The sequence below is a fragment of the Mustelus asterias genome, unplaced genomic scaffold (assembly GCF_964213995.1).
Source record: "Mustelus asterias unplaced genomic scaffold, sMusAst1.hap1.1 HAP1_SCAFFOLD_1075, whole genome shotgun sequence".
NCBI classification, from domain to species: Eukaryota; Metazoa; Chordata; class Chondrichthyes; order Carcharhiniformes; family Triakidae; genus Mustelus; species Mustelus asterias.
In genome coordinates this window covers 10,086-26,330 of record NW_027591020.1, presented here as the reverse complement: position 1 = coordinate 26,330, position 16,245 = coordinate 10,086, and the positions used below count along the sequence as shown (strand labels likewise).

Genomic DNA, 16,245 nt, shown 5'->3' with positions numbered 1-16,245 from the left:
AGGCACAGCTCCAGGCGCTGATGGACATTCTGATGCCTCCTCAGCCACTGATAGTATGATCATGTTATATAATATTGAGGAGTCAAATACGCCTTGCTTTGATCCATCAAATATACTAATTCCTTTCTAAGCCATCGAGTTGTGACTGAAGTCAAAGTTAAACCATATTTGTGAAAGAAAACTTCATTGTCAGATGAGTGAGTCCTTACTTGCTGTGAATGATGAGGGGAAGTTTTCTCTACGGTGCTCACCCTTTTTACCCACAGTCGTCTTAGGTCAGTGTCCTGACAAGTTTTGAAATGACATATAACTGGAGTCTGTCGTACCGGTCCCAACGATTGTGTTTTGGGTGGATCCCATGGAATCTCCTCTCGAGCAGCTTTCCTGGTGAGTCAGTCTGCTTGGTTATTACCGTCACTCTTCACTAACTCCTGCTGCTGATCTACCTTCACCTGGCAAATAGCAATTTGTCCTGGACATCCAGTAACATTCCCAATCATTCAGAGTTTGGAGTGGTGAGCAGTGGTTTCCTTTCTGCTGTGGTGAAGCTGTGTTTCCTCCCCCAGAGGGGTAGGTTTTCTGAGGGAATTACAACCCAAGTAGCTTTCAGAATATTTGGTGATTATATCGGTAACAGTTTGAAGGGCTGTGACCGCAATAACCTCAGAGTTCTGGGCTAACTGTTACGATTGTGGTGGATATTTATGAGAATACTACAACTGATGTGGAGAGTCAAACACACAGCTCCACTCTGATACAAACCTTGTTCATAAAACCAACACCTGATCGCATAAACCCCAGTGCAATTGCCAAGCAAAAACTGATAGCCAAATTCCGCACACATGAGGATGGCCTCAACCAGGATCTTGGGTTCACATCACACTACCTGTAAAGCCCATGACTTGCCTGGGCTTGCAAAATCTCACTAACTGTCCTGGCTGAAGATAATTCACACCTCTTTAACCTGTGCTTAACCCTCTCTCCACCCGCATTGTCTGTACCTTTAAGACTTGGTTACCTGTAAAGACTCGCATTCCTACCATTATGTTGTAAATTGAGTCTGTGTCTATGAATGCCCTGTTTGTGAACATAACTCTTCACTCACCAGAAGGAGGAACACTCCGAAAGTTTGTGCTACCAAATAAACCTGTTGGACTTTAACCTGGTGCTGTGAGACCTCTTACTGTGTTTACCCCAGTCCAACGCCAGCATCCCCACATCACGATTGAACCCAGCCAGAATCAGCACCATCAAGGAAGGAGTGAAAGGGGAAACGGTATAAAAGCTTTGATATCTCTGTGTGACCCACAGCAGAACTTCCAGAAATGGAGTACAGCAGATCACAAATTCACAATATTTTGTTAATTTATCTCAAATGTTAACAATTTTATTTTGTATTAACTCTTTGAGATTTCAATGGTGCAGTTATCACCCAGCATTCGCTGCGGGTGTGAAAGTGCTCTATTCACTCCACAGGAGACCAGTACGCAGGCGCGATGGTGTCGCTGGAACATGCGCAGTGTCACTTTGCTCGGAGCCCTGCGAGTGCGGGAGACGTTTGTTTCAGCGGGTGAGAGTCAGTGGGGCGGAGGGAGGAATGGAGCCGGGAGTCGGGGTGGGGAGGGAGGAATGGAGTCGGGAGTCGGGGTGGGGAGGGAGCGGAGGCTTCACAAACACCCGCTGTAGACCGCAAGGCCCGAATCAGAGCCTGCGGGTCCCGGGTTTGCAGCTGCCGGGATTTTATCCGGGATCAGGCCCAGTGCCGCGGCCGCCATCTTTGTTCCGCGGCAGCAGAGCGCATGCGCGGCCAGTGGGCGGAGCTAAACCAGACAATGCTGGAAAATCTCAGCAGGTCTGACAGCTTCTGTGGGGAGAAAATAGAGCCAATGTTTCCAGTCTGGATGACCCTTCGTCACAGCTAAGGGGAAAGAGAATCAGAAAAGATTTATACTCTGAGGAGGGGAAGTGGAATGGGACAAAGGGAATGGAAATGAGGATAAAGACAGCTGAGAAGTTGCTAAAAATCAGAGAATCATAGAATCCTACAGTGCAGAAGGAGGCCATTCGGCCCATCGAGTCTGCACCGATCACAATCCCACCCAGGCCCTATCCCCGTAACCCTATGCACTTACCAAGCTAGTCCCCCTAACACTAAGGGGCAATTTAGCATGGCCAATCCACCTAACCTGCACATCTTGAGACTGGGAGGAAACCTGAGCACCCGGAGGAAACCCACGCAGACATGGGGAGAACATGCAAACTCCACACAGACAGTGACCCAAGCTGGGAATTGAACCCAGGTCCCTGGCGCTGTGAGACCTTCTTGGAGATCGTGTCTTTATATGCTCTGTTTGTGAACAGAATTCCCACTCACCTGAAGAAGGGACTTAGAGCTCTGAAAGCTTGTGTGGCTTTTGCTACCAAATAAACCTGTTGGACTTTAACCTGGTGTTGTTAAACTTCTTGCTGTGAGACAGCAGTGCTAACCAGTGTGTCACCGTGCCGCCCACGGTGGCACAGTGGTTAGCACTGTCCATTAAGAGATCAGAATGTTTTGAATGGCAGAAAAGAGGTATAGATGGTCAAGGCAGTTGGCCTGGAGGGGGGAGGCAGAAGAAGGAGAGTGGGAATGGGGAAGTGGAAAAATGGAAGAGAGAAAGAAGGATGATATAAATGGATGAATGAGATGAAAAGATGAAACAAAATTAAGTAAAACTAATGGAAATTTGGTGACGGTGGAGGGGAGAGTTCACGCTTTAAAGTTGTTCACTCAATATTCAATTCGGAAGGTTGTAAAGTGCCCATTCGGAAGATGAGGTACTGTCCTTTTGGTTTGCTTTGGGGTTCACTTGAACATTGCAAAAGGCCAAGGACAGACGTGTGGACAGCAAGTCAGGGTGGTGTGTTCAAGTGGCAAGCATCTTTGTCTTCGAGCTTTATTTTTAAATGACCTGCTGTTCTAGATTCACCGTTGAGGAGAAACATCCTTTCAGGATTTATTTTGTCAAGCACCCAGATAATCTTATATGCTTCAACAAGTTCATCTCTCATTTCTCTAAAATTCAATGATTATAGATGCACCCTGTCCAAACTTTCTTCATAAAACAAACCCATTTGTGCCCCGAATCAGCTTAGCGCACCTTGTCTGAACTACTCCCAATGTAAACTTATTGATCTCAAGTAATCTTACATCAGGAAACAGGAGGAGAAATATTCCATATTTCTATCCTGGACTGAATGATGGATTTTGGAAACTCCTTTTCCAGGGGTTTAGAAGGGGAGGATTTACACAGCAATCTCAAACAAAGAAAAATGTTTAACTCGTAATTTCAAACCATTGTTGACACATGACTCTTGTAATCTGCTTTTAGGGAGTTAGAGGATTTAGAGACTGCAATTTGTCTCTGACTCCAGTGCTTCTGACATCTTTCCAGCTGCAGGCTCCAGCAGCAAGTTTAAATTTGAAAACAGTGGAATTGTTCCAGAGGTGAGTATTATTGAACACTCATCTACAGTTCAGAATTGTTAGTGCTGTGCTCTGTTATCTGTGCGAGATTCCATGGCTCTGGGGCTGGTGTGATTCACCAGCAAGTTCACACTGAGGAAAGGCTGTTCACCTGCATTGTGTGTGGGAAGGGATTCAGTCGGTCATTCCACCTGCTGACACATCGGTGAGTTCACGCTGGTGAGGGTTTACCTGTCCTGACTATGGGAAGGGATTCACTCAGTCATCCCACCTGCTGAGACACTAGCAAGTTCAGAAGTGATGACAGGTGTTGGATTCGGCTGTTAATGCTGCTGTTAATCACACCCAGGACTGAATCATGTTCATTCATCCGAGTCATCAGTGCAGACTTGATGGGCTGAAGAGCCTCTTTCTGCTCTGCAGGGATTCTACGGATTCTTAAAATTCTGTATGAATTGAACATAATTTCACTATTTCTGATTTCTGTACATCTGGAGATAAATTCCACTCTTTTGTGAGCATTTTGATTGATTTCCTGACTCGCTATGATATTTTAAACTCATTATTCACTTTAAGCCAGTGAGGAAAGAATGTTCCACAGCAACTAGGATTGTCTGTTTTGAGTTTCTGAGCTGTACTGACTGTGATGACATTTGTAAACTCCTTTTACAGGATATTAAAAGGGGAGGATTTGCCAACAGAAATCTCAAACAAAACTTCACATCAAGCTCTGATGGAGTCACTCATCAGGAGAGGGAAACCATTGCCTGTTTAACCATCAGAGTGACAGGAAAAGCACCAAGACGCAGACACCCACAGCATGGGAAAACCGTGGAAATGTGGGGATTGTGGAAAGGGATTCAGATTCCCGTCTGTGCTGGAAACACATCGACGCAGTCACACTGGGGAGAAACCGTTCACCTGCTCCGTGTGTGGGAAAGGATTCGGAGATTCCTCCACCCTGCTGACACACCAGAGAGTTCACACTGGGGAGAGACCATTCACCTGCTCCAATTGTGGGAAAGGATTCAATCAGTCTTCCAACTTGCTGAAACACCAGCGAGTTCACACTGGGGAGAGACTGTTCACCTGTTCCAATTGTGGGAAGGGATTCACTCAGTCATCCCATCTGCTGACGCACCAACGCGTTCACACTGGAGAGAAGCCGTTCACCTGCTCCGTGTGTGGGAAAGGATTCGGAGATTCCTCCAGCCTGCTGAGACACAAGAGAGTTCACACTGGGGAGAGACCGTTCATCTGCTCCAATTGTGGGAAGGGATTCTCTCGGTTATCCACCCTGCTGACACACCAGAGAGTTCACACTGGAGAGAGACCATTCACCTGCTCCAGTTGTGGGAAGGGATTCACCCAGCTAGCCACCCTGCGGGCACATCAGCGAGTTCACACTGGGGAGAAGCCATTCACCTGCTCTGTGTGTGGAAAGGGGTTCATTCGGTCATCCCACCTGCTGAGACACCAGCGAGTTCACACTGGGGAGAGGCCATTTACCTGCTCAGAGTGTGAGAAGGGATTCAGTGATTTATCTACCCTGCAGACACACCAACGAGTTCACACTGGAGAGAGACCATTTACCTGTTCTGATTGTGGGAAGGGATTCACTCGGTCATCCACGCTGCTGATACACCATCGAGTTCACACTGGGGAGAGACCATTCACCTGCTCTAACTGCGGGAAGGGATTCACTCAGTTATGCACCCTGCTCTCACACCAGCGAGTTCACACTGGAGAGAAGCCATTTACCTGCTGTGTGTGTGGGAAGGGATTCACTCAGTTATCCAGCTTGCTGAAACACAAACGAGTTCATAAGTGATGACAGGGGTTGGATTCTGCTCTTATTGCTGCTGTAAATCATATCCAGGACTGAAGCATGTTCATTCTAACAGTTGGTGAAGTGGGAGGGTCAGAGGGTTTCTTGCTGTTGGACTGGCCGGTCTCTCAATTTTCATTCCAGTGGCTGATTCCCTTTGAGCGAGGGCACATTTCCACTGAAATGATCCACAAAAGCAGGTGTCAGATGAGACTGAGATGAGGAAAATATTCTTAACTCAAAGGGTAGTGAACTTGTGGAATTCTCTACCACAGAAGGCTGTGGAATCCCAGTCACTGAATATATTCAAGGAAGAGATAATTTTTATTTTAGATTTTAATGGCTTCAAGCGGTGTGGGGAGAATATGGCATTGAGATCGAGGATCAGCCGTGATCATATTGAATGGTGGAGCAGACTCGAATGGCCTGCTCCTAGTTTCTATCGAGTACATTAATTTTATCCTGGATAATAAATAGTCTTTTTCCTCCCACTACAGGTGTCTTTGTCGCTCATCCATCCTCGTTCTGAGGGTTGGCCGCGCTCTGAACAATCTTTCTCCACTGATTTCTCAGCTGCTCTCACTGCCTGTCCCATCGAGAGGCCGGTCCACATTCTGATATTATCCACCCATCTCGGGCCTTCCTTGCACACATTTTCCAGGTGTTCTGTCTCACATTACCTCTTTTTCCAAATACTCTCTCCCTATTCACAACACCTGTCCAAAATATGTGAGCTTCCGGGATGTCAGAGCCTCAAACAGGTTCCGGTGAACACCAGCTTTCTCCAGCACCCACTCATTCACCCACTTTGCCATCCGTGACACACGGAATATCCGTCTGAGTCCTTTCATTTCAAACACTTTTATTGGAGCCTCGTCACTCTTCTCGATGTTCCAGCTTTCACAGACTCACATTGTCACGGCAACACAAGGGCTTTCAGAAGATGAATATTCATTGTAACCGAGATGCTGTGTCTGCTCCACACTGTTTTCACTGAGATCACAACACCATGATCCTTAAGTCTGGCCTGAATTTATCTGATAGATTCTGCATCTGCCACTGCAGTCAGATCTCAGATAAATACATTAGTCTCTGTTCAATTGAGCCTACAGCACAGGGCCAGGCCAGTCGGCTCAATTGGTCTGTGTCAGTATTTATGCTCCACATGAGCTTCCACCCACTGTTCTTCATCTCCGCCCCCCCCCCCCTTTCAGCATATCCTTCTATTTCTTTCTCCCTTATGTATGTATCTAGCTTCCCTTTCAATGTATTCATGCTGTTCAACTCAACCACTTGTTGTGTACCAAGTTCCACATTCTCTTTTATTTGGGGGCGCGGTCAACTTGCTGACAGACCGGTGAGTTCACACTGGGGAGAGACCATTTACCAGATTGATTCCAGGGATGAAGGAAAAGATGAGCTCTCATTATCGATTTGATTTGATTTATTGTCACATGTATTTACAGTGAAAAGTATTGTTTCTTGCACGTTATACAGACAAAACATACCGTTCATAGAGAAGGAAATGAGAGAGTGCAGAATGTAGTGTTACAGTCATAGCTAGGGTGTAAGAAATTGCATTCAAGCATTGTTAGAGAGTTTAAAAGAGTTAGAATGAAATTTTAGAAGCATAGAACGAGAGTAAAAGATAGAATTAGAAGGTATGCTGGGCACAGCTTGTAAGAAGTCGCCTCGCTCCGGCGCCATCTTGGAATCTATCTTACAAGATAGGAAAGATGTAGCAGCATTGGAGGCAGTTCAGAGGAGGTTCACCAGATTGATTAAAGACATGAGGACTTTGTTGTGTGAAGAGATATTGAACAGTTTAGGCCTATACTCTATGGAATTTAGAAGAATAAGGAGAGATCAGATTAAGATATATAGGATGATAAAAGGTATGGATAAAGTAGACGTGGAGTGGATGCTTCCTCTTGTGGAGCAACAAAGAACAAAGAAAATTACAGCACAGGAAGAGGCCCTTCGGCCCTCCAAGCCTGCTTCCTCCTAGGAAGAGAGGTCATAGTTTTAGGATAAGGGGTAGCAAATTTAAAATAGAGTTGAGGAGAAACTACTTCTCCCAAAGGGTTGTGAATCCATGGAATTCACTACTCCAAAGTGTGGTGGATGCTGGGACACTGAGTAAATTTAAGGAGAAGCTAGACAGATTTTTAATTGGTAATGGGTTGAAGAATTATGGGGAGAAGGCAGGAAAATGGGGATGAGGAGCATATCAACCATGATCGAATGACAGAGCGGACTCGATGGGCCGAATGGCCTAATTCTGCTCCTATATCTTACGAACTTATGAACACAGTTTTAAGATTTTGGAAAGAGACACGGGGGACAATGAGGAAGGTTTTTTTTACACAGTAAGCGGTAATGAGCTGGAACTCAACACTTAAACTCAAAGGCTGATGATATCCAGGCCCTGATGAATGGAGTTTCCTCTGAATGTTGAGGCCTCCCCTCCCACCCACTGCCCCTAACGCTGCCTCCGCTTATCCGCCTCCTTCCCGCCTGAAGAGCAGACAAACAAGCGCCTGTCCCTGGACATGAGCCGCACTGCGCATGCTCAGCGTCACAATGTTCGGGAATGATTGACAGCAGGTCCAGACCAATAGGAAGAGGGGGTGGGACTGGAGGACCGAGCGGGAGCGGCTGGTCCTCCAACCAATCGGAGTGAATGAGGGGCGGGATCTGAAGCATGCGCAGGGTGGACCTGAAGCATGCGCAGTGCGGGTAATGGGGAGGGCCGGACGGTTCGAAGTCGGATCCGAGATGAAACGAGGTGGAGTGTGGTGCGCAGAGAGCGATGGATCTGGAGAGGCTTCGTAAACATGTTGTTCAAACTCACACCCCAGAAAAGAACGTATCGGTCCCTCTGTTCGTCCGAAATGGGGCCGCAACTTGTAGTGTTGGGCCTGGGCTGACTGCTGCCATTCTGTCGGTGGGAATGTGCATCTGTGTCGGGCATCTTTGTTAGGGGCAATGTGCAACAGGACGCTGGCGCTGCCGCCATCTTTGTAGGGGGCAATGTTGACAATGAGTGGGAGGAGCTTGTTCCCCATTGTTCAGAATGAAGACAACTTGTCTTTCAAACTGCATCAACCCTCTGACCCGGGTAATCTGACCCTGCATTACCCTGGTATGGAGTCTAGCAACAAAGGACTTTAACCTGGTGTTGTTAGACTCCTTACTGTGTTTACCCCAGTCCGGGATAAGGTTTGCCTTATCCGGGCTGCTGAAACACCAACAAATTCGAAGTAACTGCAGTGATTGGATTTTGGCGTGAATCATATCCAGACTGAACCAGTTCATTTGGGTTTGTTTCTGCTGAATTGCAAAATAACTCCAGCTCTGCAAGAGGTGTTAATATAATAATCTTAGTGATATGTAATCAGAACCTCAGCTTGGGATGAAATTTAACAACCAGCTAATGAACTGTCTGGTTCAGCCTCAAAGAGTTACAACAGAGAGAGTAGGTGGGGAGTGGATTTTGTTGCAAGCACTGAAGACAGTGGCTTTCCTCTTCCCAGTATTGAATTGGAGGACGTTTCTGCTCAACGAGCACTGGATGTCAGACACGATAGGATGGTGTGTTACTTGGAGGGGAACCTGGAAGTGTTCGTGTTCACACACACCTGATGCTCTGGACCTTCTAGGTGGGTGAGCTAATGATTCCTTCAAAGCTCGGGTCGAGTTGGAGATACATAAAAGCCTCGCCTTCAATACTTCCTGCTCCTACCTCTCTATCTTTCTCTTCCTTGCTCCCCTCATTGATCCCAGAGTCTTGTGTTGGTTCAGACCTGGTGTAGACCCAGACTGCATGAGCAGGTTTCCTCGCCTGAAGGACACTAGTTGGGTTTTTATGACAATCCAGCTGTTTTCATGGTCATCTTTTCCTAGTGCCAGCTCCACAAATTACCAGATTCATTCAGCTCAATTTCACAACTTGCCTTTGAGTTTTGTGGGTTCTCTCTCACTCCCTTTTTTTCTGTTTTAAATCAATTTCACAGGGTATTGGAAGTTGAGGATTTGCAGTTGGGAAATTTGAACATCACATCAGGATCTGAGAGTCGCCCAATTCATCAGAACCTCAGTATCATCAGAATTTGAACATGGAAGGTAAAAGCACTGTTAAGAGTGGGGAGAAACCGTACACGTGCTCTGAGTGTGGACAAGGCTACAGCCGATCATCTGGCCTGTTGAAACACAAGCACGTTCACTCTGGAGAAAGACCCTATAAATGTGGGGATTGTGGGAAGGGATTCAGTTACTCATTTGAACTGAAAGCTCATGGGCGAAACCACACTGGGGAGCGACAGTTCACCTGTCCCGTGTGTGGGAAGGGATTCACTCAGTCATCCAGTCTGGTGACACATCAGCGAATTCACACCGGGGAGAGGCCATTCATCTGCTCTGACTGTGGAAAGCGATTCACTCATTCATACAACCTGCTGAACCACCGGAGAGTTCATACCGGAGAGAGGCCTTTCCTCTGCTCTGACTGCGGGATGGGATTCACTCACTCATCGAACCTGCTGGCACATGAGCGAGTTCACACTGGGGAGAAGCCATTCACCTGCCCAGAGTGTGAGAAAGGATTCACTCGGTTAGCCAACCTGCGGAAACACCAGCGCAGTCATACTGATGAGAAACCTGGTTTTGTTTAGCAATGCAAATGTTTATTAACTGTTGTAGGCAACTGAATGTGTATTTTATTAACTTTATCTGTCAGCAGCGATGAAGGTGCAAACATTGTTCATTAGGATAATTGAAAGGCAGAACCAAACCTTTTTGGAATGCTCTCGATGGATGGTGTTTGAGCCAACAGCTTGCGCTTTTCCTGGCCGGTTGAAACTCTGGTGGTGGGTGGTGCATCAGGTGGAGGATTTCGAGAAATAGACAGCCGCGTTTCATGCATCTTATGTCTGCTCATTTGGACTGGATCTTCTTGATGAGGTGTTGGAGCAACTGCCTTATCCTCAGATTGGTCATCACCATCATTGGTCTTCTGCATGTAGTATAGGATTTCATCGTTTTCTGCCTCCCAAGCTGAGAAGTGACCAGCACTCATCCGATGTTGTACGGGAGTCTTTGTTATTCTGTACTTGCAACTTGTCCTGGGAGTGAGTGATGGCAATATTTTTGGAGATAAACTCATTTTTCTTTTCGGAATGCTCTCGATGGATGGTGTTTCATCCAAACGCTTGCGCTTTTCCTGGCCGGTTGAAACTCTGGTGGTGGGTGGTGCATCAGGTGGAGGATTTCGAGAAATAGACAGCCACGTTTCATGCATCTTATGTCTGCTCATTTGGACTGGATCTTCTTGATGAGGTGTTGGAGCAACTGCCTTATCCTTAGATATCACCACCACTGGTCTTCTGCATGTAGTATAGGACTTCATCGTTTTCTGCCTCCCAAGCTGAGAAGTATCCAGCACTCATCCGATGTTGTACGGGAGTCATTGTTATTCTGTACTTGCAACTTGTCCTGGGAGTGAGTGCAGGCGATATTTCTGGAGATAGACTCCTTTTTCTTTTTGGAATGCTCGCGATGGATGGTGTTTGAGCCAACAGCTTGCACTTTTCCTGGCCGGTTGAAACTCTGGTGGTGGGTGGTGCATCAGGTGGAGGATTTCCAGAAACAGGCATCGCCATTTCATGCGTATTTTGGATTGGATCTTCTTGATGAGGTGTTGGAGCAACTGCCTTATCCTCAGATTGGTCATCACCATCATTGGTCTTCTGCATGTAGTACAGGATTTCATCGTTTTCTGCCTCCCAAGCTGAGAAGTGACCAGCACTCATCCGATGTTGTACGGGAGTCTTTGTTATTCTGTACTTGCAACTTGTCCTGGGAGTGAGTGATGGCAATATTTTTGGAGATAAACTCATTTTTCTTTTTGGAATGCTCTCGATGGATGGTGTTTCATCCAAACGCTTGCGCTTTTGATGGCCGGTTGAAACTCTGGTGGTGGGTGGTGCATCTGATAGAGTTATTGGTGATGTCCTTTCTAAGTAGTTGAATATGCGCTTTGCTGAAGCGCTTTCACAGATGGCAAACTTTGAAGACCTCTTTGGGGGTTGCTTTACTGGATATCTGATACTCGTAATTTGTGGTGTGGACTTTTTGAAATCGTTGGCCAGGGTTCATTATTGCACTCATGTACGAATCACACCGAGGAAGTATGTTTTCCAAATGACTGGCATCCATTTTGTCTCCTTTGAATTTACAATCAGATTACATATGTTACGGTGTTTTTGGATTTCCAAAAGGCGTTTGATAAGGTGCCCCATAAAAGGCTGCTGAAGAAGATTAGGGCACACGGAGTTGGGGGTAGTGTGTTAAAGTGGATTGGGGACTGGCTATCCGACAGGAAGCAATGAGTCGGAATAAATGGGTGTTTTTCCGGTTGGAGGAAGGTAACTAGTGGCGTGCCGCAGGGATCGGTACTCGGGCCGCAACTGTTTACCATTTATATAGATGATCTGGAGGAGGGGACGGAGTGTAGGGTAACGAAGTTTGCGGACGACACAAAGATAAGTGGAAAAGTGAATCGTGTGGAGGACGGAGAAGATCTGCAGAGAGATTTGGACAGGCTGAGTGAGTGGGCGAGGATATGGCAAATGGAGTATAACGTTGATAAATGCGAGGTTATACACTTTGGAGGAAATAATAACAAATGGGATTACTATCTCAATGGAAACAAATTCAATCATGCTACCGTGCAAAGGGACCTGGGGGTCCTTGTGCATGAGACGCAAAAGCCCAGTCTGCAGGTACAACAGGTGATCAAGAAGGCAAATGGGATGTTGGCCTATATCGCGAGGGGGATAGAATATAAAAGCAGGGATGTCTTGATGCACCTGTATAGGGCATTGGTGAGGCCGCAGCTGGAATACTGTGTGCAGTATTGGTCCCCTTATATGAGGAAGGATATATTGGCATTGGAGGGAGTGCAGAGAAGGTTCACCAGGTTGATACCGGAGATGAGGGGTTTGGATTATGAGGAGAGGCTGAGGAGATTGGGTTTGTACTCGTTGGAGTTTAGAAGGATGAGGGGGGATCTTAAGGAGACTTATAAGATAATGCGGGGGCTGGATAGGGTGGAGGCGGAGAGATTCTTTCCACTTAGTAAGGAAGTTAAAACTAGAGGACACAGCCTCAAAATAAAGGGGGGTCGGTTTAAGACAGAGTTGAGGAGGAACTTCTTCTCCCAGAGGGTGGTGAATCTCTGGAATTCTCTGCCCACTGAGGTGGTGGAGGCTACGTCGCTGAATATGTTTAAAGCGCGGATGGATGGATTCCTGATCGGTAAGGGAATTAAGGGTTATGGGGATCAGGCGGGTAAGTGGGACTGATCCACGTCAGATCAGCCATGATCTTATTGAATGGCGGGGCAGGCTCGAGGGGCTAGATGGCCTACTCCTGCTCCTATTTCTTATGTTCTTATGTTCTTAAATGTGTCTAGAAACAAAATTGTATACACTGGGTTTTGCAGGGTTGTCGATGTATGTTCTCCCCCTATTAACTATAATAGGTGGAGGATTTTGAGAAACAGGCATCCCCATTTCATGCGTACTTTGGATTGGATCATTGATCACGCCCAGCAATGCATTGCGATCAGAAGAAAAATCCCCACGAATTCCAAATGAAAATATAGATCGAACCTCCTTTCTACGAATATAGTCAGGCTTTTGGTAGTAATCAAATGGAACAGGCTGTTGTTTAATTGAACAACTAAAACGTCTTATTTTTGTTTCAACTGAGTCTGTAATAAAGCTGGAACCGATCACTTGTCTGAAACCTGTTTGAATGCTCAACTCCAGGAAGTGCTGTAGACAATTGGAGGAACTAATATCCCATCAATGTGTTCACACTGACAAGAGACTTTGGGACTGGGTTCAGCTCAACTCACTGTAAACCAGCACACTGATGCTGGGGAGAGGCTGTTCACCTGCTCAGCGCGTAGGAAGGGATTTATTTGTTTGCCCAACCTGTTGACATACCTGAGAGTTCACATGTAATTACTATGATTAGATTCTTCTGTTAATAACATCCAGGACTGAACTATGTTCTTGGGTCTGTTTCTGATGATGTTAATAAACTCCACTTCAGGTGGAGGTTAATATTCTGGATAAAGGATAAATAAATCAGCTTTGTGTTAAGCACAGTGTGACAAGTCCTTTTACTGTCACCAACATAAGTTAGTTCCTTTTGAAATTCTCTCCCTCCCCGTCTCCTCCAACAAGTGTGAGGAGCTCATGGAGCTTCTTTGTCACTAAGATTGAGACAATCTGATCAGCTGCCTCTGCTGATTCTCTCCCTTCCACTGGCCCAGGGAGCCAAACTGTATCTAAAAGCTCCTCCTTCCTTGAGTCTTAAACTTGCCTCTTTCTTTAGTTTTTCTCCTATCTCGTCTCATCCCTTCCAGAGCTCACCTTCTCGGTGAGACTCACCCTCTGCTCCCTTCACTCTATTCTCACTAAGTTGCTGACCATCACCTTCCCCGTGTGAGCTGATTGTTTTAATTGTTCCCTTGCCTCAGGTCCTGTCACTCTGCAAAACTGCCAACATCAGCCTCCTCCTCAATGAACCAGCTCCTGATCCCACCGTTTGTGCAAACTAGCGCCCCATCTCCAACTTCCCTACCTCTCTAAGATCATTGAATGTCTTGGAAAATGGAGTTTGAGGGGAAACTCACAGGAAAAATCTCACAATAAAATTTCTCCAAGTTTATGAAATAGGAAAGGGCAGCTGAAGTGAGGATTGGTCCCTCAGCAGGTAAGACTGAACAATCATGGGAATGAAGGAAATGGCCCAGACTCTGAACAAAATATTTGTCCCGTTTTCAGTGAAAGACACAAAATACAATTGTGTTGGAAGCAGTTCAGAGAAGATTCACTGGGCTGATTCCTGGGATGAAGGGGTTACTTTATGAGGAAAGGTTGGGTCTGCACACAGACTTTAGAAGATTGAGAGCTGATCTTATTGAAACCTAAAATTCAAGTGGGGGCTCGACAGGTTGGATGCTGAGAGGATGTTTCCCCTCATGGAAATCTCAAACTGGAGGCTGGGTTTAATAATAAGGGAGGTGAGGAGGAATTTCTTCTCATTCACTTTGGAATTCTCTCTCCTTGGAGAGCGCTGGAGCTGGATCATTGAATACATTTAAGGCTGAGTTACACAGAGCTTTGATCAAAAGGGAGTCGAGGGATCGGGAGCGAGGCAGGAATGTGGAGTTCAGGCTGCAATCAGCCATAATCTGATCAGCCACAATCTCATTGAATGGCAGAGCAACACCGGTGGGTGAAATGTCGACTCCTGCGCCTGTTCCTTATAAACCTCTGAAAAGGAAGGAGCTGCAGCAAGCAGCATAATTAAGGACCCCACACATCCTGGACATTCTCTCTTCCACTTTCTTCCATTGGAAAAAAAGATACAAAAGTCTGAGGTCACGTACCAACCGATATAAGAATAGCATTTTCCTCTGCTGCCATCAGACTTTTGAATGGACCTATCTCACACTAAGTTGATCTTTCTCTACACCCTAGCTATGACTGTAACACGACATTCTGCAATCTCTCATTTCCTTCTCTATGAACGGTATGCTTTGTCTGTATGGCGTGCAAGAAACAATACTTTTCACTGTGTACTAATACATGTGACAATAATAAATCAAATCAAAATGCCACCATAAATAAAGTACATGATCTGGAATATCCATGAGAATGCAATCCTGAAATTACAAACAGGATTGATTCAGGCATCTTACCTTCTGAGACACCAGTGAGCTCACGTTACAGTGAAGTCAATTCTGCAGTGATCACTTGTGATACTACTGTGCATTTAAGGAAGGTATTTTAATCCTGATTCTCTGGGGTTTTTTTTGTATTGTTGCCGTGATGTCTGATGAAAGCACAATGGGCCTTTTTGTTTACCTGTAATTTGGGCCCAATGGAATGTCCTGGAGTTTTACGAGTTTATGTCCCTTTTGAATTGTTGTGGGAAGATTGATTGACAGGTCAAGGTCAGGTGGTTCCTTCACAGGAGAATCCAAAGATTCACTTTCAGTTTTCGGTAGAAGCTGTTAGATCCCAGACTGAAAAGCAGTATTTCTGTGTCTCTCCCTGGTATTAGAAATTCTGCTGGCTCGATGGAAGCAGTCTTTCTTGCCTTTCTGGAGTGAAAATTTTGCTGAGAGTGGTTTGCTAGCTCGAGGCAAGCAGTGGCTCTATCTCTACCTCGAGGGTGCTGGGAGCTACAGGACGGGGAAGTCAGCATTTCAATTCTCCATCCAAAGGACTAATTCACAGCAGGTGTTGCAGAGCTGCAAAATCATGTGAGCATCCGCATTTTCTGTGCTAAACCAAAAGCATGTGTGTATGTTGATAAGAATGTTGTTTTGGAACAGTACATTGAGCTGTTAATGTTTACACAATATCATGGTTTTTTTTTCTTGTTTGTAATTGGTAAAAGCTCTTGCTAAGTTTCTTTCTATGTGTTAATTGTATTTTTAAATAAACTTTGTTTGATAAAAGCTCCCCAGTGGCTCACTTGAATCATACCCGTGCCAAAGTCAAAATGCAAAGCTTATGATCTGGGATGACTTCATAAAACACCTTGGAGTTTCAGACCTGGATTATAACACACTGCTATGTGGACACTCTCCTTCTTCACTAATTCTCATCTCCTACTGTCTGGCAGATTGGAGAGGGACTGTAAACTTGGGTTTCTGTATTTAGTTCCTAATTTTATTGATTGTCACTCTAGCCCCAGTCTCTGTGTCGTCACACCAAATAAACAATTAAAACTAATTGGGACTTAAATGGTGGTGAGTATACCCAGCATTCTCTGTCATGGGGAAAGTCCCCTCTCTACATCATGGGAGACGAATGCACAATAACAGCGTTGGATTGTTTGGAGCATGCCCAAGGCGAGTGATGGT

General features: G+C 45.7%; 1 protein-coding gene across 1 annotated transcript; it reads left to right on the top strand.

Moving 5' to 3' along the window:
• Positions 1-4,286: 4,286 nt before the first annotated feature.
• LOC144487833 (uncharacterized) lies at positions 4,287-10,176 on the top strand. Its single transcript, XM_078205907.1, has 2 exons — positions 4,287-5,293; positions 9,439-10,176. The coding sequence occupies exons 1-2, from the start codon at positions 4,287-4,289 to the stop codon at positions 9,965-9,967; spliced, it is 1,536 nt and encodes a 511-aa protein (XP_078062033.1). The 3' UTR covers positions 9,968-10,176.
• The last annotated feature ends 6,069 nt before the right edge of the window (positions 10,177-16,245 follow it).

Coding starts and splice junctions, on each gene's coding strand:
- LOC144487833 (XM_078205907.1), top strand. CDS start 4,287: ATGGGAAAACCGTGGAAATGTGGGGATTGTGGAAAGGGATTCAGATTC. Junction 5,294..9,438: donor AAACACAAACGAGTTCATAA/GTGATGACAGGG, acceptor CACTGTTAAGAG/TGGGGAGAAACCGTACACGT.